This window comes from Enhydra lutris, unplaced genomic scaffold (genome assembly GCF_002288905.1).
Source record: "Enhydra lutris kenyoni isolate GAN:26980312 unplaced genomic scaffold, ASM228890v2 scaffoldscaffold48, whole genome shotgun sequence".
Taxonomy (NCBI): Eukaryota; Metazoa; Chordata; class Mammalia; order Carnivora; family Mustelidae; genus Enhydra; species Enhydra lutris.
The window spans coordinates 3,481,970-3,507,618 of NW_019154132.1; the positions used below are offsets into that span (position 1 = coordinate 3,481,970).

At 48.4% G+C, this 25,649-nt stretch overlaps 1 protein-coding gene across 1 annotated transcript in view; it reads right to left on the bottom strand.

Annotated features, from left to right (window-relative positions):
- The window catches only part of LOC111156660 (solute carrier family 22 member 23), a 170,687-nt gene that overhangs the window by 103,154 nt on the left and 41,884 nt on the right, over positions 1-25,649 (bottom strand). The window contains exon 3 of the mRNA XM_022517689.1: positions 23,802-23,956. Within this exon, the coding sequence (XP_022373397.1) occupies positions 23,802-23,956 (155 nt within the window). The remainder of the gene's footprint in view (positions 1-23,801; positions 23,957-25,649) is intronic.

Genomic DNA, 25,649 nt, shown 5'->3' on the forward strand with positions numbered 1-25,649 from the left:
GTCAGTCCTCTTTTCCTTCTCCTCATCATCCAGACTTCCCTCAGCCATATTTCTTTCAAACTAATTTGCTACTGCAATGAGCAAATTGCATTCCACAATAATCCTGTGAAGCAGGTGTAAGTATCCCTGCTTAAGTCATGAGAGGACCAGGACTGACTCAGGTTTCAAATCTATCTGTCCGAGGCTGCCTTCTTTCCCTGCAAAGCTCTGCTGGTGTGCTCCCCTGTCGTGAATGCAAGGGGGTCCACGTTATTGTAAGGAAAATGACCCAGTCCATGTTGTTCCCCCACTTGTACTCAGAGCTCTCCAAAGAAGCTGTTCTGCTCAACCTGACGAGTAGAAGTCAGCGTTTTTCCTCCATTGGGCTATATGCGCTGAGCTTGGCAAAGCTAAGACCCCAACTCTCAGTTCTCTGTTGCAGGGTCTGCCAGGAACCAGGGAAGAAAGGGTTGGGATGGAAGATGGCAAGGTGGGGATCCAAACTCTGTCCCAGCCTGCAACTCAAATATTACCGTAGTATTTTTCCCATGCCTTCAGTCTGTATGTTATATACATACATCGTTTATATGTTATATACACGCATGACAACCTCGAAGATGCATTTCGGTCCTAGTCTGTAAGTTGCTACTTTTTCACCTTGACCGTGACCATATCATTTTGCCTTGGGGCCTGATAAGATGTTTGTCCTTGTCCATACTAGGCTGGGAGGGTCCACCTGGAAGGCCCACAGTGATCAAGCAGCAGTACTGGTCAACAGGTAATTAGACTGTCTGGACCAGTAGGGACGTGTCAGTTCTGCTCACAGCTCATTGGTCAGAACTAGACACAGAACCAGGGAAGTTCCATAGAGCAGAGGTTGGCACCCTATAGGTTCTGGGCCAAATTTGACCCAATGCTTATTTTTGTAAACAAAGTGTTACTGGACCGCCCATCTGTTTAAGTATCATTTGCGGTTGCTTTCACACTACAGTGGCAGAGCTGAGCACTTACATGAGAAACCATATGGCCCCCAAAGCCGAAAATAGTTACTGTCTGGCCTGGTACAGAATAAGTTTGCTGAGCTCTGGTCCTGAGTGCTGCCATAAGGGAGGGTCCAGGGAGCAAAGACCTCTGCCAAGCAAGAAGGGGGTTGTCCTGGGGTGCCTGGGTGGCTTAGTCGGTTAAGCGTCTGACTTTTGGTTTCAGCTCAGGTCATGATCTCGGGGTCATAACATTGAGCCCTGCGTCGGGGCTCCTTCAGTCAGGAGTCTGCTTAAGGTTCTCTCTCTTCCCTCCCTCGTCCCCTCCCCCAGCACATGCTTGCACACCCCTCCCCCAATGTGCACATGTGCACACACTCGCTCCCTCTCTCTTTCTAATAAATAAATACATAAAATCTTCAAAAAAAAAAAAAAAACACACACACAACAAAGAATGGGGTTGTGTTGATTACCATCCACAGGCAAACCCTTAGACCGAAGGGCATAGGGCTCGCTTCACAAATATTTTCTTATGTGCCAGATACTAGGACACAACAGTGAGCAAGATAAACTCAATCTTTGTCCTTTGGGAATTTAAAACTGTGTGTTGGGATAAAGATGGGGCCTAAGGGGAGGAGAAGGCACAGAAATATGTAAAAAGACAATGACAGGCCAAATCATGGTGGCATAGTCACACAGCAGTGACACCCAGGAGCTGTAGCCGTGAAGGTCAACATAGATGCGTCTCGGGAGTCACGGGGGGTGGAAAAAAGCACAGGAAAACACGTGCTGTATGATTTGATTTACCAAAAGCCCCAAGCCAGGCAAAATGAAACGCTGTATTGTTTATGGATCCCAAAAACAAAAGCAGGGTGAAGAGAATAGCACGGCCAGGCTCACGGTCAGTGGGAGGGTAGCAGGGAGACAGGGATGGCTGTGGAGGGGCTGTTCAGGGCACTTCAAAAGTCACGACCACATATTTCTCTTCTAGAACTGGCTGGTGAGTACACAAAGGTACATGGTGTCAGAATCTTTTCTAGCCGACCTGTATTTCATTAGCCCTTTTATGTCTACTTGATATTGAATCCAAATGAATTTTATAAGTAGAAACAATGCGACGAGTGCTAGGATGCGGTCAGAAAGAACCCAGGGGGTGCTGCGGGCGCACAGTGGAGGGACCGCTAACTCGGATGCCGGGGCCAAGAGAGAAACCCTACAGAAAACGGCACATGTCTTGTGAGGACTGGAGCAAACTTCACCCTGAGAAGAAGGCAGGAAAGAGCGTTCCAGCAAAGGAGAGCCCGTGCGAGGGTACAGAGATGCAACAGATTGCAAAGTTTTCAAGGAACTGAAACCAGCAAGCGAAGTGCTGCGCCGGGAAAGCAGGGCTGGCGAGGGTCCCCTGGGGCCACGCTCGCGAGGCACAGTGAGAAATGTGTACTTTATTCCAAAAGCAACTGGAGCCTTTGAAGGATTTCAGCCAGGGAATGCAGACACACGATCAGAGTTGTCTTGGGGTGCTGACACTGGTTTACGCGGCTAGCCTCACGTCCCCTGGGGTTGCTGCGGGGCTGAGAATAAGGCCACTTCCTGTATGTGTGTGGCAACGGCCAACACCCCTACTGTTTAAACAAGTGAACAAAGACAAGAGGCTGTCAGGCCAAAGTCAGCAGGCGTGTCATTAATACGACAGATGCTGACTGACCATAGACCACGAGAAGCAGAAACACGAAAGTTCTGTGTAGCTCAATTTTTTGTATGTTGAAATGAGTCCCAGTGACTACTACAGATAAACGTGAGTGCCCTAGCTGACGACGGCAGAGACGCTCCGTGGTGTCTTTGCAAAGCGAAGCACATGATCCTTCTCTAAAATAAAGAATCTCCTACCATATGTCAACGTTATAATAATAGATTCTAATCTATCATTCTCATTTTATTTTTTTCAAGATTTTCTTTATTTATTTGAGAGAGAGAGAGAGAGAGAGAGAGACGGGGAGAGCAAGCACAAGCAAGGGGAATGGCAGGGGAGAAGCAGACTCCCTGAGGAGCAAGGAACCCAATGTGGGGGTCGATTCCAGGACCCCAGGATCATAACCTGAGCCAAAGGCAGTATCTAAAAATACCTAATTCTAAAAAATAAAAAAATAAATAGATAAAACGTAAAAATGTTTAATTCTTTAAAAGTATAGATAAGTAAAGACTAAAACTGCCGTGAGTGCTTTTAAATCACAGCAATGGGAAAAATCAGTTAAAAACCACACTTCTAGGGTGCCTGGTGACTGCTTTTGGCTCAGGTCATGATCCCAGAGTCCTGGGATCGAGTCCCGTGTCAGGCTCCCTGCTCAGTGGGGAGTCTGCTTCTCCCTCTGACCCTCTGCCCTCCTGTGCTCACTCTCTCTCATTTTGTCTCTCTCTCTAATAAATAAATAAAATCTTAAAACACACACACACACACACACACACACACACACACACACACACTTCTCTAGTGCAAGAATAAACATGGATATACATGAGGCTACCAAGAAAACAAAAAGTAAGACCAGAAGACAGGTCTTCTGGTCTTGTCATCACACCCCCTAGTCCAAACTTGGACCTTAATTACTCAATAATGACCATGCTTTGTCACCTCCTGTTACTTCTGTTGGAAACAATGTCAGTGTCATCTTTTACTCATTAATGCCTACAGCAGGTTAGGCCAGATCTCCAAAGATCTTCTCCAAAGGGCACAGTGATGTTAAGAGTTCTCAGAGACCCAGCAACTCTATTTCAGAGCACGGATCTGGAAGCAGTGAAAGCAAGGCCTCAAACCCATGCTCAGACAACCACGCTCAGAGCAACAGTACTCACAACAGCCCAAAGGTAGCAGAAATCCCAGCGTCCATCCCCAGAGAAACGGTTACACAAAATGTGGTGTGGGCATACCACGGAGCATTCGTTATTCCACCTTAGCAAGGAACTTCAGACACAGCCTACATCATGGCCAAACCTTGAAGACCAAGTGAAGAAAGCCAGTCACAAAACGACAAATGCTGAATAATCCCACTGACGTGAGGATCCTGGAGGAGCCAGACTCATGGAGACAGAAAGTACAAGGGTGCGTGCCAGGGTCTAGGGGGAGGCGGCGGGGGAGTTAGTGTTTAACGAGTATAGAATATCAGTTTGGCAAGATGAAGAAGTCCTGAGAAGGAGGGTGGAGACTTCGCACAGGCGTGTGAGTGACTTAATGTCAGTGAGCTGTATGCTTAAATATGGTTAATTGGAAAATTCTAGGTTGTGTATATTTTATCACAGTAAAACAAAAAGTTCCAAAACATGGCTGACTTAACTGAGCCACACACAGCTGAGTTTATTACAGACTAGACTTGCCCCGCATTGTTGGATTCCATTGTCTTGGTTCCCTTAAAAGTCTGTGGGTTTTTTGGGGAAGTCCCCCAAGTTCACAGCAAGTGCTTGGCCAGGTAAGGGCACCCTGTCCGTCTAGTTGCGGTGGCCCACACGGTACCCGACACGGGAGCCCACACGAGCACCCGCTACCAGCCTGTATGGAAAACTTTAGAAACCCCTGTCCTCAGGGCAAAACATGTCTCAGAGAACCCCTGGTCGCCAGGACGGAGAGCTGCCTTAGAGGGGGGGATGCTGTGAGGGCAAATCTGGTCACCTCAATTTTTTCAGTCCTTCTCTAAACAGCATCCACAGAATAATCCACTAGGCTGCTAAAACACTGCAGCAAGTGACCCCACTCTGAGGCCAAGCAGCACAGGGCCAAATTAAACCCGGTGAGCACACTCCCCCGAGACATCGGTCCCCGCTGGACTCGGAGAAGAGACAGCAATAGTATGTTTTTAGAAGTACCTTTCCTAGGGGCGCCTGGGTGGCTCGGTCGGTTAAGTGTCTGCCTTTGGCTCAGGTCCTGGTCTCAGCGTCCTGGGATGAGTCTCATGTTGGGAATCTACGCTTAGCGGGGAGTCTGCTTCTCACGCTCCAACTCTCCCCCCTGCTCGTGCCCTCTCTCTCTCACATGAATAAATTAAAAAACAATCTTAAAAAAAAAAACAAACAACAAAAACCCAAAACCTTTCCTAGGTCTTTACTTCCTTGGCAAGATGGATTTTTAAATGACTCAGCTCAACATTAGCTAGAAACATGACATTGGCATCACCAAGGCTGAGCGACCACCTTAGGTTCAGAAAGTGGGGGAAGGGGAGGGGAGAGAGGGAGGCAGGAAGGGCTGCTGCGGGGGTTGGGAGACGGCCCTAGCTGGCACTGAGGGAGGCAGACAGGCCTCTCAGCTGAAAAGAGAGAAGGAAAAAGAAACACCCACTTGTTTCACAGAAACCATCAACAGAGCCAACATCTATGAACTCTGAAGTGCCCCTTGTAACACATTTCTCCCTATTCCTCCTCCAAAAGTTGGCTTCTTTGAAAAGTCGGGGGAGGGGCTCAGAACAAAGCAGCCACGGGAGGCTCAGGGTCTTTCTGAGAGTCCTGTTCTTAGTGTCACAGAGGAGGAGGGCCGGGGGCTCTGAGGGCCCTTGTTCCCCAGCTCCCCACTGGTCACGCCAAGCGTGGTTGGACACAGCCCCAGAGCCAGAGCGGGCTTTGACGGCCAGTCCTTTTGTTTCCCAGATGAAGCAAGGGCGTCGGCAGGACCCAGCAACCCCACTTGTGGGTACGTGCCCCAAAGAACTGGAAGCAGTGTTTGCTGCCGCGGCCGCTGCGGCAGGATTCCCAACACCCAGGAGGTGGAAACAGCCCCAAGACACCGTCACAGACAAATGGGCAAACAAACCGTAGTCTGTACCTGTAAGGGAGTACTACTCAGGCATAAAGAGGAAAGTCGGACACAGGCTATGACACAGGTGAGCCCAGAGGACATTATGCCGAGTGAAATAAGCCAGTCACAAAAGGACACACGCTGGATGAGTCTACTTTTGGGGTCCCTGGTGTCACCAAATTCACTGAGACAGAAAACAGAAGGGCGGTGGCCAGGGGCCGGGGCGAGGGCAGAGGGCAACGGGGCATCAGTGTTTACCAGCGACAGAATTTCAGCCGAAAATGGACAGTGCTCATAGTTGCCCAACAACGCGAATGTACTGAACACAGCTGAGCTTCACACTCAGACATGGTTGAGACAATTTTATGCATGTTTTTTTTTACCAGAATTGAAAATTTTTTTAAGTATATGCAAAGAATTGGAGTATGAACAGAGAAATAAGCTAGTGAATTCGGAGTGGACATCAGGGAAGGCTCCTCTGAGGAGGGAGGAAGGGTGGAGGGCAGAGGTCTCTGGCGTCTTTCATTTCCGATGCTCTCTGACCACCCCACATGTTTACCTTTTCAGGCTGTTTTCTGGCCACCCACCCCCCCCCCCAGCCCCGCCCCATACAGGTCTGAACCCAGCAGGGGATGGAGCTAAGACATCTCACTAACATTGTGAGGACCTCTGAAGTTCCCCACATGGGCCAGCCGTAAGGGGAAAGGGTGCACTGAGGTCCCGGCCAGTCCCTGGAGACCCACCCGAGGGGGCAGGTGTCAGTGCAGAACTGCCTCGCCAGAACAAGTTTCAAAGATTTGCCCCACTGCTGCCCCTTCTTGCTAGTGCTGCCGGCTTGAGGTCACTTGTCTCCAAAAGGTAATACTCGGCCAGAAAAAGGGTGAGCTAATGTATGAAAGGGACATCATAATTCTGTGTTTCAGAAACAGGCCCAGTGGGATGAGAGGAACAGACTTCTCCTGGCATCGGTGTTCCCAGGCCAATTGCCACCATCCGTCCGTGAGCTCATCTGGAACAGTCACCAGCTGAAATCCACGGCCAGGCGTAAGGGAATGGGGCTCTCTTGACAACCTCTTGGACTAAACTAAATCTCACATCCAGCGGACACTGAAGAAAAAAATGTCTGGAAGAAAAATGCACGACTGCCTGGGAAATTTACAGATGCTCGGCCACCGTAGGTAACTGGCTTCAAATCACAGAACACACGAGTCCGATGTTTAAAGATTCCCTTCCGTGAGAACGGAGAGAGACCTACGCACCTCCTGATTCCCTCTACCTACCTCCCTGCCTCTTTCTTCCAGGCCCAAAGCCTAGTCAAGTCCTCATTCAAAACCGACATGTGCAGGCCCCGGATGCCCTTCACGTCTGCAGTAACCTCAGTCCGCAGGCTCTCCATGAGCAAATGTCCTCAGAGCCCAGAGTAAACCTCTTCTCTCAGGGGGCCAGACCGATGGGGTCTACCTCATGCTCACATGCGGGTTTAAATATCCCCTAAGGAATGATCCAAGCTGAAGGCAGCCCCTACAGCTACCCAAGCTCCAATTCACCGTCCATCTGGATAAAAACTGGGGAGCTGGCCTGTACCCCCACGGGACACTTGCTTGCTTTATTTTCAAAACATTAGCTGCAGGTCCTATGGGCTTAAATAAAATGCTGGCTGTGGGTCAAACCATTGGCTGGACAGAGTTGGAGCCAAGGACTCTCACATGGACGCTGGAGTCCTGCCTAAAAGCCCCACATGCCAGTATGATTGATCCAATACGTACTGTTGAGATTGGTTCCGGTCTTTAAGCGAATCTGGTCAACCACGTGGATGGAACATAGAAGGACAGTATCTGACCCTTTATAATGATGAAGAGTTTCTCAGACTTACCAGAAACCCCTGATGAGATTGTTTCCATCTTTAGAGATGCATCACTTCTCCCTCAGAAGTTCTTACTGGGTTACTGGGTATCTACTAGGCAGGCACTGTGCGACACAAAGAGGAGGCAAGGTCAGCTCTGTCCCCTCGCTCACGGAGCTAGAAGGAAGACAATGGCAACGGCCTACATGGAAATCAACTAAAAATGGCAGGAAAGGGAAGATGAGGACCCTATGTCATCATTCATTCTTGACCAGCCCCTAATTTTATGCTCATTGAAACATGATTTGTACACAGACGTCCTCCCTGAGTCACTGAGACCTTATTCTGACTGTTACCAGTTCCCTCATCAATAGTCATGGGACATGGTTGAGCTCACTTTGAAGTCCAGCCAGCTCTTCTGGTGTCCTGTCCGAACCGATCTAGTTCAGGAGGACGCCATGAGAAATCTCGGCACATTACTTCTAGTATCGATAAGCAGCTAGATGATAACTTCAGCTGTCCCTCGCGCTCCCCTTTACCATGGGGACACCGAGCACATCCAGCTTCACGATTTTATAATCCTACAGCCACGTATCTTCCATACTACTGCTGCCTAGATTTCCATCCTGTTTGGGGCGTTCACTCACCCAACCGACCCATATTTAGATGCCCTTTCTGGCCAGGTACAGAGGACACAGCAGAGAAAAGGAATGATAAAGTCCTACTTTTGTGCAGTCTGCTCTAGAGTGGGTGAATGGTATGCAGGGAAGTGCAAATAAATGAACATATTTTCAAGGAGTGGTAGATGTTTAAAACACGGCAGGTGATTCTAAAGGAAATTTTTTTTCCTAAAAGAATTTGTGTGTGCTGATCGGACAGGTGGTCTGAGAAAGGTGTGCAGAGGTCACGAGTGGAATCACAGTGACAAGACGTGGCTGGGCCCACAGAGGTCGGGGATGGAACAGTTCTGGCAGAGGGAAAGGCTTGCACAAATGATCTTGGGAACAAGTGGGAGCTCAGCATGGGAAGAACCAGAAGGTCAGTTTGGCTGGAATACAGCATGGGAGCTGCAGGGTCAGACCACCCAGAACCTTGGCGGCCATGGTGAGGGGTCTACATCGCATGATAAAAGCTGTTGGAAGACGAGGCAAAGACCACCGGTCACCCCCGACCCCTGCTCTCCCCCTCTTCTTGCAGGCATATTTCTGTACAAAATCAGACAGCACTTCCCAGCCACGCCTGCCATTGTGGGGTGGTGGGGGGCCAGGTTACTGAGCTGTGGTCGGTGGGATGTTCAAAGTGGCACCTACCGGTGCTGGGAAGTGACCTTAATGGGAAGAAGTGTTCCCTCCCCTTCTGTGCCACCCCTCCGCTGGCTGGAGTATGTACAGGACGGCCGGGTTAGCAAACACCCTGGTGTCAGCAGACTGTCCCCGTCAGCCCTGGACTGATCACACTGATGGCAGAAATGGACTTCTACGTTGTTTAAATCCCCGTTGTTTTGGCTTTCAGCGTTTTACAGTGAGGCTCTCGCTAACTGACACAGAGTAAAGGAGGCAGTAGGAGGTCTGACTCATGTTGTAGAAATATGCCCCTGGTTGTAAGTGAAGAATGAGCTGTAGAGGTTCGGGCAGGAAGTGGGCAGATCGGGCAGGAAGTGACTGTGATTATCCAGGCAAAAAGTGAAAGGCTTTCCTCAGGAGGCTTCTGTGGAGGTGGAGAGAGATGCAGGGACTCAGAATACCGTCTGGGGGAAGAGCTGAGGGGACAGGCTAATCACGAGCGAGGGCAGAAGGGGCAACTGGAACACCTCTGCATGGGGGGCGGTTCTCCTCACAGAGACTGGAGAAGACCAGGGAGCAGGAGCTTTGAGCTTGTGGGAGGATGACGGTGCTGTGTCGGCCACAACGGAACTTAAATGCCTACGGACTAGCCACTAGGTAGCTGGACAGATGAGTTTAGAACTTGGCAGGGCAGTCAAAACTGATGATCTAAATCGTACGGAGATGACTCAATGCCATGTTTCTAGCGGATCCTCCAATATGGTGGATCACCAGCCACCTGGAGCTACTTAAATTTAACTAATTAAAAGGAACAAAAATTCCAGATTCAGCTCCTCAGTCAGGCTAGCCACATCTCCAGTGTGACTGGTGGTTAGAGCGCTGGCCAGTGCAGGCAGAGAACATGTCCGTCGTTACAGCAAGTTCTCTCAGAAAGCTCTGGCGCAAACCTCTTTAGAAATCGTTTAAGGGGCACCCAGGTGGCTCAGTCAGTTCAGTGACTGAATCTTGGTGTCACCTCAGGTCGTGAACTCAGTGTCACAAGACTGAGCCTCGAGTCAGGTTCCCTGCTTAGCTTGGACTCTGCTTGGGAGTCTCTCCCTCTCTCTCCTTCTGCCCCTCCCCCTGCTCTCTCTCTCTTCCTCCATCTCTCCATCCCTCCCTCCAAAATAAATAAATAAATCTTTAAAAAAAGAAATGGTTTATTATGATCGATTCGCCTTGTCTCATGGGATCATGTGTGCGTGAGAACGGGACAGAAAAAAGCCACCTGCGTTTTCCCATTTGGTTTCCTTTTTCCTTTTTAACAGAGACACACAACAGCTTTGTTCCTCCTCGTTTGCCCAAATGCTTCCGGTTCGGGTTTATAAACCGTTCCTCATAATTTTCAATATTTGAAGACACCACAGGGCTGCATACCTTTTCAGAAGGTTAGTTGTCCTCAGGTTGTCATTTGTTCTTTCATTCCAAGTTATGATCCCCTTTCAAAGGGCGGACAGAAGCGAAGGCGACCCTGCACCCACCCGAGGTGGCCTTGCCTGCGCCCTGGATGGCCCCCTCTCCCTGCTCCGCACAGACGCCGGAGCGGCCGCGAGGGAGTGGAAAAGCCGACTGTGCAAACATTCGCTTCCACCGTCACAAGACCGAAAGGAAAAATGCCAAAAAGGAGAGCTTGGCAAAACAGCAAAAGAGCAATTATCCCCTGAAGAGAACATGAAATAAGACCCTCCAGTGACCCCACAAAGGAAATGGAAAATCAGATCCAACCTCGAACAGCTCAGCGAACAGCACCGTGTTCTTGGGTAATGATTACAAAGGGAAAAATGGGACTTGGGCTCCGGGGCAGCCCGTGACTTCAGCGTGGGCCTCACTGGCTGGTGCCTTCTGTAATTCCACTAAACCCTTTTAAAGAATGAGATTCATGCAATCCTAGAGTCACGGGATGCTCCCCGACGATTCCAAACTCACGTGAAAGTTCTAAAGCAATCCTGGTACGTGGCTCGTAGGCTCTATGTGTGTGAGACTCAAGAAACCATCTAGAACACGAGGAAGCTGCATGAGAATTCCAAAGACCACCGTCTTTTCAGTGCCAAAACCGTGAAGAAGAGGAATGGTTTGGGTAAATTTCATTTCTGGGAAGCACAGATCTGGAAGATGACTTCTCCATGTATCTTTGGCCAGGGATGCCAACGACATCAAAGGGGGAAATTCCTCTGTCAGACTTGTTAGATGGCGCAAACTAGGATTGCCTTCTGGCAGCCCATGGGTCAGGGAGGGAATGAGCCCCAGAGTTATCTCCCCAAAATGGAGAAAAAGCGGGTGATGGCTCTCCACTGCCCAAACCTCGTGTCCCCTTGGCCTGAGCTCTTTGGGAAAACCTTCCCAGCTCCTCATCGGCTGCATCTCAGCCCAGCCCCCTACCGGAGAGAGGTCATATCCATGCTGGCCAGGCTCCTCAGTGAGAGAGACTGAGGTCAGGCTTGGGAAGGTGCCTCCCCTGCTGCATGCTGGAGAGCGAGGCCAGGGAGCCGGAGCAGAAGCTGAACCATGAAAGGGACGGGCGAGAGGGAGCAGGTCTCAGCCAAGCGGTCAGCACAGTAATGAAGTGGGCATGGAGGGCGGCAAGGAGGAGGACAGTGGAGAGTGGGTCACTCCAGTGGGACCACGCTCTAGAACACTGAGTTCTGAAGCAGGGTGGGAGGACTGTGGCCATCTATGGATGCGTTCTTGGCAGTCTTCAAGAATTTTAAAATTCTTCATTTTAGTGTCAATGAAAATCTTAGCCTATATTAACGTAAGCGGACCCTGGCTTATCTAGATGAGTAGTCTGTGACCCAGGGTGGACCTGAGATGTCTAAGTCCACGTCTGCGTCTGGAAGTACACTCACAAAGGCCAAATGTCACCATGCTAGGCTGCGCAAACGCAGGCTTCGCAGTGGTCTGCAGACAGTGGCAGAACTACGTGGTCACGTGTGTGTGACGGCACATGCACTGGACCTCAGCGGAGCCTGGTGTCAGGCAGAGGACGTGAGTTTTGCCCCTGCCAGCTCTGTAAAGGCCAAGTTCATTAGCACAAGAGTCCTGGGAAACAGGCAGCCGTGAAGGTTTCCAGTCTCAATTCCCGTCATAAATGGATTAAGTATCTATTTACTTAATGTTTTAATAATGCCACAGATCTAACTGTATCTTCAAGAGAAGTAGCCAGGTCGGGAAGGCACTTCATTAAGGTGAGAGACTGAGGCATGGTCATGGGCATTGCTGGGATGGGCAGTTTGAGCGGTCCGTGCGGGCAAAGCCCACGCATTGTTAACATCGTTTTAGACGGCAAAATTACATGAAAAGGCATCATGTACACTGGAATGTTTCAAGTCCAAATGCCAAAATAGATTAAATGTGAAATTAAATTGGAAGCTGTGTCTTTCTGCTATTTAACCCAACAAGGGTGAGCGGTGATTCTGTTTCATGGAAAGACCACCATCCGTCACACGAAAGCACCGCTATTAATTTGGATTGTGCTGGCTTTCAAGCTGGTGGTTGTTAACATTTGGCTCTTATAGTTATTTAGAAGTTATAAGAACTAATGTAAACTCCCTATGGGATATTTTGTATACAGTTAAATAATTTTATATTAACATATTTTAAGACAGAGAAAAAGGGGGTTCTTCAAAACGACCCAAGAGTTACAGTCACAGACACTGGAGCCACACACACCTGACTTCCACTCCCGGGGCTCCTCGGACTCCGCGGCGGGAACTTGGGCAGGCTTCCTCCCCTACATGTCAGGTTTCCACTCATAAAATGGGGAAAGTAATGGTGCCTACGCACAGAATCGTGGGGTGGATGAAATACTTCTATTGCACTTGGCACAGCATCCGTGTACACTGTAAAAGTCCAATAAGTGTTAGTTCCTGCCTGAAGGTCCCGCTAGTGAAGTAGATAAGGTCCAGGGAATAGGGACTCAGTTTCCTTATCTGTAAAATGGGGCCATTAGTAGGATTTACTTTATACAGTTAGTAGGAAATTTAAAATATATGTGTGGGGGAGTGTATGGAAGTGTAACTTAGCACAGTATCTGAACTTAGAAAACACTCAATAAATACCTTATTATTGTTATCAAACAATTATCATCACGACCTCCTCAGTTTCTCCTTTTTGCCCCTTAACATCAACATATTATTCAGCTGCCAGCACTACGCTCCCTACATGCCAGGCACGTGCTGGGGGATGCGAAGAGGGAGGTCAGCATGCAAGGTTCCGCTCAGCTGTTCTGTCTAACCCCTGCTCATCAGAGCTGTCTGTGGTTCTTTCTAAAAGGAAAACAGTGAGATTATCTACTTATCCATCCACCGATCCATCCATCCGTCCATCCATCCATCCATCCATTTGATTGAGGGAGTGGTGTAAGCATCTGAGGCCAGCCAAACAGTGAGCAATGACCAGGGATCAAGGACCAGGTGGCCTCCCAGCACCACCTCTCATATACTAAGGTCAGGCAGTCACATGCCCTCCCCAACACACACACACACACACACACACACACACACACACACACACACACGCCAAGAATATTTATCAACTTGGCAAATCATCTGTATGCCCACATGCTGCCCCATCTCAGGAGCCCTTGTCGCCTCTACAGTCTGAGCCCAGGGCCTTACACATAAAGACAGCAATGTCAGCTTGACAAATTGCACAGATGTCAGCGAAGAGTAGTCAGAAATTCCAAGTCACACCAGAACTAGCCCACGTTCTCTCTTTCTTAGGTAAAAGTGCTGTGACAGAGTGCGGGGGCGTGTGCTGGGGTAAAAGGAAAGAGCTCTAATTCCTCCCCCGCCCCCACCCTGACCAAGGCTTGGAGAGAGTTCTGAGCCCCTTCCCAGAACTGGCACAGAGCAAAAATCAAGCCCTGATGCTTTCAAAAGGCACAGGTTGGAAGGGACACAAGCACCTTTCGGCTCTCAGGCAAAACAGAACAGGCAGAACGGACTCCGGTTGGACAAAAAGACACAAAGTACCCTTCTCGGGGAGAATCATCAAAGGCCTCATGGAAGGAGGAAGAGACAGAAAACAGCAGAACAGCAGCCCTCAATCAGAGACCCATCATTTTCCCAGCTCTGTGTTCCATGAGGGAGCTCAGAGGGAGCCCCACATGGGGGCTGCCGGAGAAGGGCGCCCGGAGAGGCCCTGCGGTCCCCTTCTGGGGCATCTGGCCCGGCTGTAATTCTGCTCTGGCTCCTCAGATTCCCCAAGACTGGTTTCTATTGGGGCAGAGGGTACAGCTTTAAAGATGCCTAGAGGCCCCGGGAGTCCAACGTTACAGAGCATCACCATGTCCAAAGTCTCGGCCTGCAGGGGCTCCAAACATGGGGGAAGGGAGGATCTGCCTGCCAGGGAGCTTGCCGGGTTCCAGGGAGAAGAGCTGAACGGGTCCCACAATCCGGGAGTGAGCCTAACTCAGCTCGGCCCAGCCTCAGATGCCTAGTCCCTAAAGGCCCAGATGCTGGGTTTGGGGCTCATTCCCGTGGAAGGAACACTTCTCCAGAGGGGGCAGCGAAACCAACAAAGAAAACCAGGTGCTATCCATCATCTCATCCCAAATACTGTCCAGTCTTACGCGTTCTTGGACCAGCAACTGGAAGGTGGCGGCTGGACAGCTTGTCCTCCTGAGGAGTCATTTGGAAAGAACAACCAAAAACCTTATGCCATTTCACAGCAAAGCTCCTCATCTTACCCTGATTCACACCTGTCCTGGGGGCAGATGCTTTCACACAAATCCTGTCAAACATGGGAGCTGCCATTGTCCTGACAGGGAGGAAGGTAAATATACTTTCAAAAGGCACAGGTTAGAAGGGACACAAGCCCCTTTCAGCTTCCAAAGACAAGGAGGAGGGCCATGCAGGGGACAGCGATCTGCCCATCCCTGGCAGGCCTCCGGAACCTCACTTAGGCCCTAAAGTGTATCTGCTTTGGGGCGTGGAGATGTCATGGCAGAACATGGAGAACAACAGGACCACAACAGGCCAATGGCTGCATTAAGGGACAGCAAACAAGCTTCCTGAGCTAACACTTAAAACTACAGAGAAAATGTATACAGGCACTTTTAGGGAAGGGAAAGGGAGAGGTTTCTGGAATATGTGTGAGACAAATCTTGAAAATGGCTACCAGTACTCTACTCTAGTGTCTTTTCTTAACAAGTAGTCAGGTACTGGATACTCAGGTACTCACGTCCTTCCCACAAAAGAGACAAGGTCCCTACACATAATTCGTCCAGGAGAATTTTTCCTTTAGTTTATTACCCTCTTCCACTCCCAAAGCAGTTAGGGCTTTTAGAATGTAGGCTATGGAGCTCTGAATGGATGTTACAGGAGAAGCACTTTATTAAGCCAGTCACTGGAGAAATGCTCATGAAGCAGATTCTCGGCCCCTCTGACCTCCAAGTTATCCTCCTATGGGACCCTAAGCTGGGAGCCAGCCCCAGGCTGAAGTTCCTCTTTAGCTAAGTTTTCCAAGCTTGCTGTGAGCTCAGAAAGGCCCTCACCTGAGAAGGCCCTGCTGGAAGAGAAAAGCGTTGACTGTCCCAACATAGGATGTCTGCTTTCGGCAGAACGGCGGCTGCCACATGGCAAGGTACAGGCACCCAAGGAGCACGCCCACCATTTCTCTGGGTTGAGGTTTGCTGATGGCGGTCACAGGCATTCCCCTCTGCACAATCCTTCAGAGGTGAGAAAATGGATTGAGTTAAGTCCCCCTGGCCCAAGACCCTAGTGGGGGAGTGGTGAGGCACAGCTCGCAACCCACATTGGGATACCCTCCCAGGGGCTTTTCCACTGCTGATATGTGCTCACACATGCGTGTGTGCACGTGTGCACGGGAAGGAGGGTGGGTGCGGTCTTCAGACGCTGCCTTCAGTGTGAGCAACACAGCATCATGGGGAGAACAAAACTGCATCTCTAATTCACGGTGGCTCTGAATGTCCAGTTACCGAGCTGGGAAAATGAACTGTTTCAGGTGACTTCGAGGAAAAACAGTCATTACAGATTTGCCTTCCAATTCAATTTTTTCTACCCAATTTTAATGAACATTCACCACTGTTAAAAAGGGATTTTCTTGCACAGCAATGTGGATGTGCTTATTAAGCAACTGAACTGTACACTTAACGGTGAAATGGTAAATTTTACGCTTATGTACATTTAACTACGATTTAAAAAAAGGTATTTTCTTTCTCAAATACTTGACATCAGGATAAGACAATACTCCTGCGGGGAAAACACGAAGTAAAACCTATGCTTGAAATCAATGTCAATTACGTTAATCATGAAATTGAACGACAGTTGCTTTTGCCCTAGTTGCCTCTTCCCTACTGGGCAATCCTTGCTTCATCCAATGGACATTTCTCAATCCTGGTCTTGTGTCATCTGACACCCTGCTCGGCCCCTTCCCTAGCTCCCTGGGCATCAGCCTATTCGGACTTTCCACTCGCTTCTCAGGCTATCCCCTCCCATCTCCCCCAACTGGTTCTTCTACCTCGGCCCATTTATTGCCCATGTTACACAATCTCTGGGTGATCTCAGTTATGCCGCCGTCCTTAACTGCGGAGAGATGCCAAGGACATGCAGACCTTGCTCCTGAACTTCTGAAGAGTCACTCATTCACTTGCGGAATCAAGTGCCTTGGCAACCCTGAAGGCACCACCAAGTCATCAGATCTGAACTGAATGTGTCATCTTCCCCTGCCAAACCTGCCAGAAGAAGGGAGTGGCCAGGAGCTTCAAAATCTACAGGACCTGGAATCAGGATGCCTGGGCTGCACCCTAGCCCTACCAGTGGGAGGGAAATCCATCTACCTGTCCAAGTTGGTCATCTGTCCCCCACTCATCCTTCGCTCCTTTCTTCAGTTGGCTAGACTGTGGACTGTGTCTCCTTATTTCTCCCTCCTTATGTCCACGGCCTTCCTCAGAATCTTCTCCTTCCTCACCTGGATCCTGCAACAGCCTCCCAGCTTCAAGCTTGGCCTTCTTCCTTGGTCTGCTCTCCTCTGCTGCAGCCCGAGTGATCCCCCAGAGCACATAAAGCTTTGCCTTTCTTGCTGGAGACCCTTCGTGAGCTTGGCACTGTCCTGGGGTCATGGAGGAGAGGACCTTTGTATACGGTCCCAGCCTCCTTCCCAACCACAGGACCTAGTGCATACTAGGCTCTCTGGCTTCTGAGCACCCAGTGTAAGCAGCAAACACCCACTCTCCTTGACCCCACCAAACCCATATCCAGGGGTCGCTTTCTGACGCTCTCACTTCAACCAGGGCCTGTCCCTGCATCGTTACCCACTAACCTCTGAGTGTCCCGGAGCACAGGCAGCTGTGTCTGCCTCTGTGTGCCCAGCACCTGACAGTGTCCCCGTAAGGCTCGCAGTGTGCCCCTGTAAGTACTCACCTATTTGCCAAGCGAATGAGTGAAGGAGAAAGTAGTCCTGTGTTTCCAAGAAGGTCACCCAAACCCAAAACATAAACCATCCAAAGCAGTTTTTTCCTGGCATGACACGGTCATACCATCCAAGGGCCACGCCCACTTGCCGGGCTTCATGCCCTCCCGCCCAACCCCACTGAAGCACAGCTTAGAATTCAAGAGAAGGTACGGTAGAGACCAGTGGTTTTCCATTTGGTTTGGTGGTTACTGCCATACCATTAGAGCGGTAGTGAATGTTGTCATGGAGGGGCCACAGGGGGTTGGTGGTGGTGTTGTTTCCCATCCATGTTCCCCACAAACAGGTCCAGAAAGGGATCGCATGGCTCCCCAGGACGTAGCGGGAAAGCTTGTGTCCTGACTTGAGAGCCAGGGAGGACAGAAGCCTACAGATAAAGCAGCTTGTCACTGACGCAGACTCGGTCCACGGCAGAGCGCACACCATCGCTCGGATCTCCCGATTTCCAGACCTTTCTACTTCCCGTTAGTGTGGCGAACTGATATGCTTCAATGGAAGCACCATGAAAATTCCAATATGGGGAAAACCCAGTCCTGAAAGAATCACACACAGCTTTTATAGCATGTTCCACTGCATGGAAAAGGCATTCAAATATTCTAATTTCAAAATGCCAGGTATCAAAATTTCTATTTTTCCCCCTGATTTGAAGACAAGACTATTTTGCAAATTTAAAACATCCAAAGAAATAGGCGCTCTGAAGCCTACCTATCTTTGGGCAAAATACACATGTTGTCTCGCCCAAACTTCTGGACAGAGGCACACTGGGTTTGTGGGTCTCAATGGCAGCTCTGAGGACGAGCCCCGTGTTCCACCTTCACCTGCAAGGGAGGCTCTTCAGACATACATTGTATTTTTTTTTCCCCCAGAGGAAAGTCTCAATATAAACTCAAGTTTGGGCTAACGCGTAAGTAGGGGTAGAGAAGTTCATTCATGTTTTACTTGAAGTTTGAGAAAAATTAGTTGTCAGTGGCATTTTCTGACTCTCTGCTGGACGACTCACCCCTGGAGGGTCAGGCCAATGAGAAGCACGGCCCTGAGTGGCCGCCACGTCATCTGGTCTCCCAGGGACCGGAGCTCACTCACCAGGAGCTTCGACTGACCCAACCCTCTGCGGCTATCCCAGGAGCTATGGTTCCCCTGAGGTGGGGCAGGGGGAAGACAGAGAAGCGGAGGACAAGTTCTTCATTACTTCTTTTTTTTTTTTTTTCTCCTTCCGTATATATTAATTCCTTTGCTTTTCAGTCTGCCTGCAGGGCGAGAAAAGCTTCCAATGAAGAGAGAGTCTGGTGCAGAAACCCCAGCCTGTTCTGATTTCTTAGCTACTCTAGTCTGAACCTGGTAGAAAACTAAAATTCTTCTGAGGCTTAAAAAAAAAAAAAAAAAAAAAAGCATTTGTCAAAGGCTTTTGGTAAACCGTGACTCATCTCCTTGGTGGAAAAAAGCCGTGTCAGTAGAGCCGGTCCCACCAGAAGAATGGGGTGCGGGCTCTCTGTCCTGCTGCTCTGGGGAGGGCCCAGGAATCTGAAGCCGGGGAGAGGTGAGAGAGGAGAGATAAAGGCGATGGTGACCAAGCACTCATTCCCATGAAACTGTCCCTTCACCCAAATGCAGCGCAAATATGTGCTCCCCAGTGAAGTGAGCCACAAAGCCAATGGAAAGTCACTTGTACCTGACAGTGGGAATCACCATTCTTTGCATTCCACAGTTCAGCAACTCACTCTTGGAAGAGTTCTGGCTCCATCCATTTTTTTTTTTCTCTCTCTCAAATGTACAGCGTGACTTTGATGCTTAACAACCCAGCTGACTGAAATATGTTTTGGGGAGTAATAGTTCAGAAAGACATCAAATTACAGAAATCTGTGCAGGAGTGAGGAAGAGTCGCCCTACACCAGCACATTAGGAATTACTCAACCACTTCAGTGAGAGGCTAAACTCATCAGTGCCATGTGAGACGGAGAATACCACCCCGCCCAGAGCAAACTCAGGACTTTTTCAAGTCTAGTTACCAATTAGACTTAGCTTCTCATTTTGCAAAAGACTCAGGAACTTAGTCGTCTGTGATATTTCTGGTCACTGCTCGATGGTGTGTAAAATTTAGGCTGACTGGGTTGAAGGAGGGTTATTATAATGAGAACGTGAAGCTTGGAGAGAAGTTTTCAAGGAAATTGTGCACTGTTGTCAGATCCAAAAACAGAACAAAGAAGTGATGTTCATTCACCCAAAGTAACTAAGATATGGTCTCCGCCAGCAAAAAGGAGTGCTCATTATTTCAGACTGGGGTTTTTGGTGGGGGAAGGTTGTCAATGATGGGAAGGGGGAAGACAGAGATCAAATGAAGAGAGAAACTAGAAAAACTATTTACATTAAAAAAAGAATGTCTCTCTCATAGGACTTATTACATCTAACATCAAATTAACTTAAAAAGCAATAATCTCTCATGGGCTTCTTTTGAAGAAAGATAGATCTGAAACGATACTGTGTTTCCCCATCGGTGATGTTATGAGTCATCATTGGAGAAAGAATTCATACCACAACACATCATGTCAGCCTGTGCGGAGAAGCGACTATTTCTTTAGTCTTTAATAAGGCTTCATTTTCATAATCAAATAAGGAAACGTGATCCACTGATTCTTTTCTCGGTCTGTGGCTCCCTGCCTTTTGCCCAGCAGAGTCAATGTTTTCTCCCCCACCTGTGTGTGTGTGTGTGTGTGTGTGTGTGTGTGTGTGTGTGTGTGTTTCCTGGTCCTGAGGCGAAGAGATACAATGAAGCCACTGACTTAGCCAAAGTGTGTTTAATTATTTCACTGTCTCTCAATGGCCTCCCAGGCAGACACAAAGCCATCCACCTTTGCTGGTTCTCTCTAGCTCCTGCCAGGGTGCACTCTCCAGTGTGTACCCTGCTTCCGTGTGAAGACTCCTGGGGAAGATGCCAATAATCTCTATGTAATGTCCTAATTACCCAACCACGTCTCCCTTTGATGCCTTGAAGTTTAAAGGACAGTGTATTTCACTGAAATGCACCTTAGAAAAATTCCAAGGCAGGGGAAAAAAACCTCTGGCAGCCCTGTACGTAGAGCTGAAAACTTTCACAAGTCAGCAGCATTTCACAAAACTAAGAGTCCACCCGCACGGCAGGCTACACAAGAAATAAAATCTGCAGAAATCATTACTTCCCTTGCTTCCATTGCCAAGCACCTGCGGGACTAAAAAAGAATGACCCCCAGATCTCTTCTGAGAAAGTACAAGCCTTTCCAGCAGATGCATTAAGTGAGATTAAAAAAAAAAAAAAAAAAAAAAGACCGTATGGCTGAAGGGCGAGAAAAACGTCGGGATCATTAAAAATGCATTTTCCAAATAATCAATGTCCCCAATTTAAAAACTTTTCTTTTAGAGTCAATAAATACTTCGACCCTGTGACCGGGGTTATCAATACTTTCCTTTAAGTGAAACAAATTCCTAAGTATGTACTACCCATGTATAAAACCCTAGCAAGTGCACTAATTTGGAAATTCAGGCGCAGCCCCCCCTACTGACCGGGAGCCTGCCTCTTAACTTCTCATCACCAGTCTCTGTCTTTGCCTAAAATTGCCAGAGATGGGCTATCCCAGCCCAGCACATCTCATACCCTACTCCAATCCCAGCTGCCCCTTACAAACTCATTTCTATAGCTCCTCTGCCATCACCAACCTCCCCCCAATTTATTGTTTCAATATTCCCTCAATGAACTCTAAGTACTCACTGACATCTTTTTGCTTTATTCTAACTTTGTTCCTTTAGATACTGTATTAACTCAGACAGTGGGTGGCAGGTTGATACTTGGAAATTTTCACTGCCATGGTATTTGTCAGGATGTTTGACTTGTAATCCCAATTTAAGAAAACATAATTATTTATTTATGCCCTGCTTCATTTCAGAAGAAAAAAAAAAAATGTAAGGCTCCTGGCACAAATACACACAGTGAAGTAGCACTTGCATTATGGAAATAGGAAAATGGGACAAAGGAGAAATGAAGGGAGGAGAGTTCAGATGAAATTAGGAGAGAGGCCAGAATTTAAAGCCCAGCTTGTCAGCTCATCATATTACACGGCTGGATCCGATTCTAAGTTTTTGAGCTCCTTAGAAGCCAGTGGAAAGACAGAGACTTACTTGTATCAGTGCTGAAACATTATGGTTCGCTGGTCAAACCTGGCCCACCTTCTGTTTCAGTTAAGTTAAGTTTTATTGGCACACAGCCACACCTATTCATTTACATATCATTTATGGTCACTTTCCGCCCTATGGTGGCAGAGTCAAGCAGCTGCTGCAGAGACCTGCAAAACCTAAACTGCTTACTCTCTGGCCCTTTCCAGAAATAAGTTCACAGATGACCAGGTTACGGGACTCTGTGCATACAAGATCAAAGCAAAGCAGTTTCCTAGGAGGACACTCTTCGACAGAGAACGTTCTAGCCTAAAGCTCTCACTATGCAATCTCGTGAAAACGCATCCTCAGCTTCTTTTCTCACAGTACCACAGCGATGGGTTTCACAGGGCTGAGGGCATGATGTCACAACGGACGTCAGTGAAACAGTTCTACGTGAGGCGGCAACAATGCAGGTCAGGAGAAATTCTCTCCAGCTCTGGCTTAAATCAGGGAGAGTTGTGGGGATGGAGGCCAGCCTTGCGCAGCCCTTCCCACCCTCCTTCCTTATCGCTGGCAGACATGGCCAAGGGCTCTGGGTGCCCTCCCACAGGGAGTCCTGAAGTGTCCTCCAAAGTGTTCTCTGTGTTTTCTGGAAGCCTCAGCCAACCACTAGTGGTTGACATGCAAGACAGAACTGGGATGCCATCTTGGCTTCAAGGCAGCTTTCTATCAACACTCTGCCTCTGCGTCTGAGATGCGCTGGGCTGGTGACACGGAGGTAATGCTCCCTGCCCCATGCCTGAGCGGAGTTCTTCTATTCTGTCCACGCGCAGAGCCATCTCCATTAATGGCATACACGAGGATGCACTGGCCTGACATTGTCCTGTGGGAACCAGGAGCCCCTCTCAAGGATGCTGCCTGAGGAGAAAGCCCATCACACCTGCACATGTGTGGAGCAGGCGAGGGTCTGAGAACACAGCCAGGGCTCTCCTCCGGAAAAGAGCACAGAACCTCCTCCTCCTCCACACACGTGGACCGTGTGCACGGACCATGGGTGGGGGAATGTGAGGCCAAACATGGGCACTGGCATTTTGTCTGGGAAGATTCAAGCCTGATGCCCATGTGGTTGGTTCAAAGAAACAAAACCTCCAAACAGCCAACACCCAGACCCAATGACCTTGAACACATATATTCCTAAAGAACACCTCCATGCTGGAAACAAGGATTCCAAAATAAATACAAATAAACTGGAAACAGTGACTTCCAAGAAAGGACAATTCAGTTCAGTGTTGGAAGAGGAGGACAGAACTGCCAACTGTAGATTGGGAAGAACACATCTGTCACCTTTCTCTATGCTCATTCCTCCTTTGTGACTAATAAAACGATGTTACAAATTTATTCTACTTCTATTCTCTACAACCAGGAACAAACATTCAGGTTACCTGAAAAGTATTACTGAGTCTATAATATGCAAATCTAGGAGAATCAGAACTACTGGGCATTGTCTACATGGGACTCCTACCCATGTTGTCAAAAGGCAAGAAGCAGACAAAATATATTAAAAATCACTTTACATTATTCCTAACATCTTCCCACAAGGTAACTGAAAAGTATAAAACCAGAAAATAAGTAAAACATCAAGGCCTACAAACTTCCTCCTCCCCATGAGTTTGTGACTGTTTTAGTAAACACCAGCTACAAAGAAATGAGATATAACCATGCCTGACAAAGGAATTAATATAGCCAACAAATGTGTTAGATCAGTGGAGGACATTTTTCTTCACCCTAAAGAGAGCAAATACTAACAAATGCTGAGATTTGCCTATCCAGTACCAATGATGAGGGCTTAAGTCCAGACCATATAAGGCTACAGGTGGACACGGGAGACTGTGGGAACGTTGGGCTCTACATAAACTTAGAGAAAAAAAAAAATGAGAACGACTCTTAAAGCACCCATGAGAACACTGAGCCCAGACCCAACAGTAGCGGTACTTGGTATGTTCTGGAACCAAGTGCAGAATGTCCGATTATACACTGGATTTGGAAGCGCCCAGAGTGTGAACCCAGAAAATTCTGGAGGGAAGCAAAAGCCCCTCCATATCAGCTATGGGCAGACCCCCACTTCTCCAGGCAATTATGTGAACCCTCCATGTCCTTCAGTGAGCCCTGAGCCCGAGCTGAAAACCAGAACAGAGTGTTGGGTGACACTGCCTGAGAAAACTTTTTAGGAACTGCTGGGACCACTGAAGTTTGGGCTTCCAAAAGACTGCGCTCCCAAACCACCAGCACGCAGAGCAATACTGCCAACGAACTTCTTCAAGACAGTCGTGAAGGCTCCTACTTACGTAATGCATACAAGGTAAGAATTATTCCAGCCAGGCAGAATCCTTCAAAGAACCTGAGGGTGCTGAACATTGTCACATTCACGGACAGTGCCACGGTTAGTCCAAAGATCAGAATGAAGATGATGGAGAACAGCAGCACAGGCCGCCGGCCGACCCTGCGTACGGAGAGGGGAGAAAACGAGGAAGCATCGTTAGACAGGGCTGCAGTGCTCGATGCTGACCCCAGTATCCAGCCAGCGATCAACAGATGTGGAATGAGTCCTAGATTTTAAAAGGCTCTGTGGCATCTAGACCCAATCTGGTGGATCTAGGGTGGAGAGGCCCTCTGGGTCAATTCAGCCCAAAACCTTGCTTTGTACAAAAGGGGGCAGCTACCAAATGGAATTGAGAAAGGGACCCAATTCCTCTTTGTAAGTCTGTTTCTGAGGGTAAAGAGGGATGATCCAAGGCAAGAGTAACAAAATCAATAATAACTCCCTAAACACAAACATTGACACACCCAGCACAAAACGTCTTGAGAAATTGCTGACCTTTGGAATTGGCTCCAGAGTCAACACAAACACTGAGCCAAGGCACTTCATTTCCTTTCTCTGGGCTGTTAACTAGTCCTACCTGACCTCCCAGGGAGGCTATCCGAGTCCAGGACCCCACAGCTGCTGACCTGTTTCAGCTACAAGATGAGAAATACTTTTAAAGGGATCACAGACTAAACTAAGAGAGTCTGAACTTTAACTAAGGAGTGTTGACCTGGAAGTGAAGCCCACCAGGCAGCAAGGGGCTTGGAAAGAACCCGACCAACTATGTTTCAGGAAAGGGCAGCGATCATGCGAGGTTGGCGGGTTACAGAGCGCGCTGGTGCGAGATCAGCGACCACTAGGGGGCGATGTGCTTCTAGGTGTGGCTGGCAGGGCAGAGGGGGTGGTCCCAGGGAATGAGGGGTCACTAGTTGTCCATCCTTCCCAAAGTATCTTTCCACCTTTTCCTTCATCAACTCATGGTGCGGGGTGGGGGGGACACTCTCCACCACACAAATTACTATAATAAATCTAGCTTGAACTGGAAGGATAGCTCACAGAAAAACTGGAGTATCTGCCAAGGGGGGGAAAAAATCTACATCTGGCACCCCAAACACCTACAGAGTAGCCGTATGACTTAAACTCTCCTACACATCCTTGTGAAAGTCTCACGACAAATAAAAACATAAAGGTAGATTCGTGGCCCAGGGCTTGGGATAAGAATGGGGAATGACTGGAAATGAACACAAGATTTCCCTTCAAGGTGATGGAAATGTTTTACATTTGGAGTGTGGTGATGGTTCCATAGCTCTGTCTACATACTAAAATTCCCTGAATTACACCTTAAAATGGGTGAGCTTTATGGCATGTAAGTTATCTCTCACTAAAGCTGTTAAGAAAGAAGCAAATACTTAGTTACGTATGTCCTGTGAAAAACAGATGTAATTTGGAGAAAATTTGGGGGAGGGAACTACAGAGCACAATTTCACTCATTATTTCTTAGGCTTCTAACCAATCTTGTCAGTCACACGTTTAGTGAGATGAGGCCAGGGCTACGAACTCAATGCTGATGTGAGTCAACCCTCTTTTCAGAGTTTTTAGGCATTACTTCTCTTGACTGGTGCCAGGATCCTTAAGCCCTTGTCACAGAAGACTCTACAGGTAGTTTTATGCAAACCCAATTCACTTAAAGAAATAAATTTGGAATATGGCTTAGCTGGTCTCTTAAAAACAAAGCTGATATCTAACTTCTCCATTGTTATTTCCCCTTCCTTGTCTGTAAAATGGGGATCACTGTCTGACTGCACAGCATTACTGAGATCATTAAGAGAGG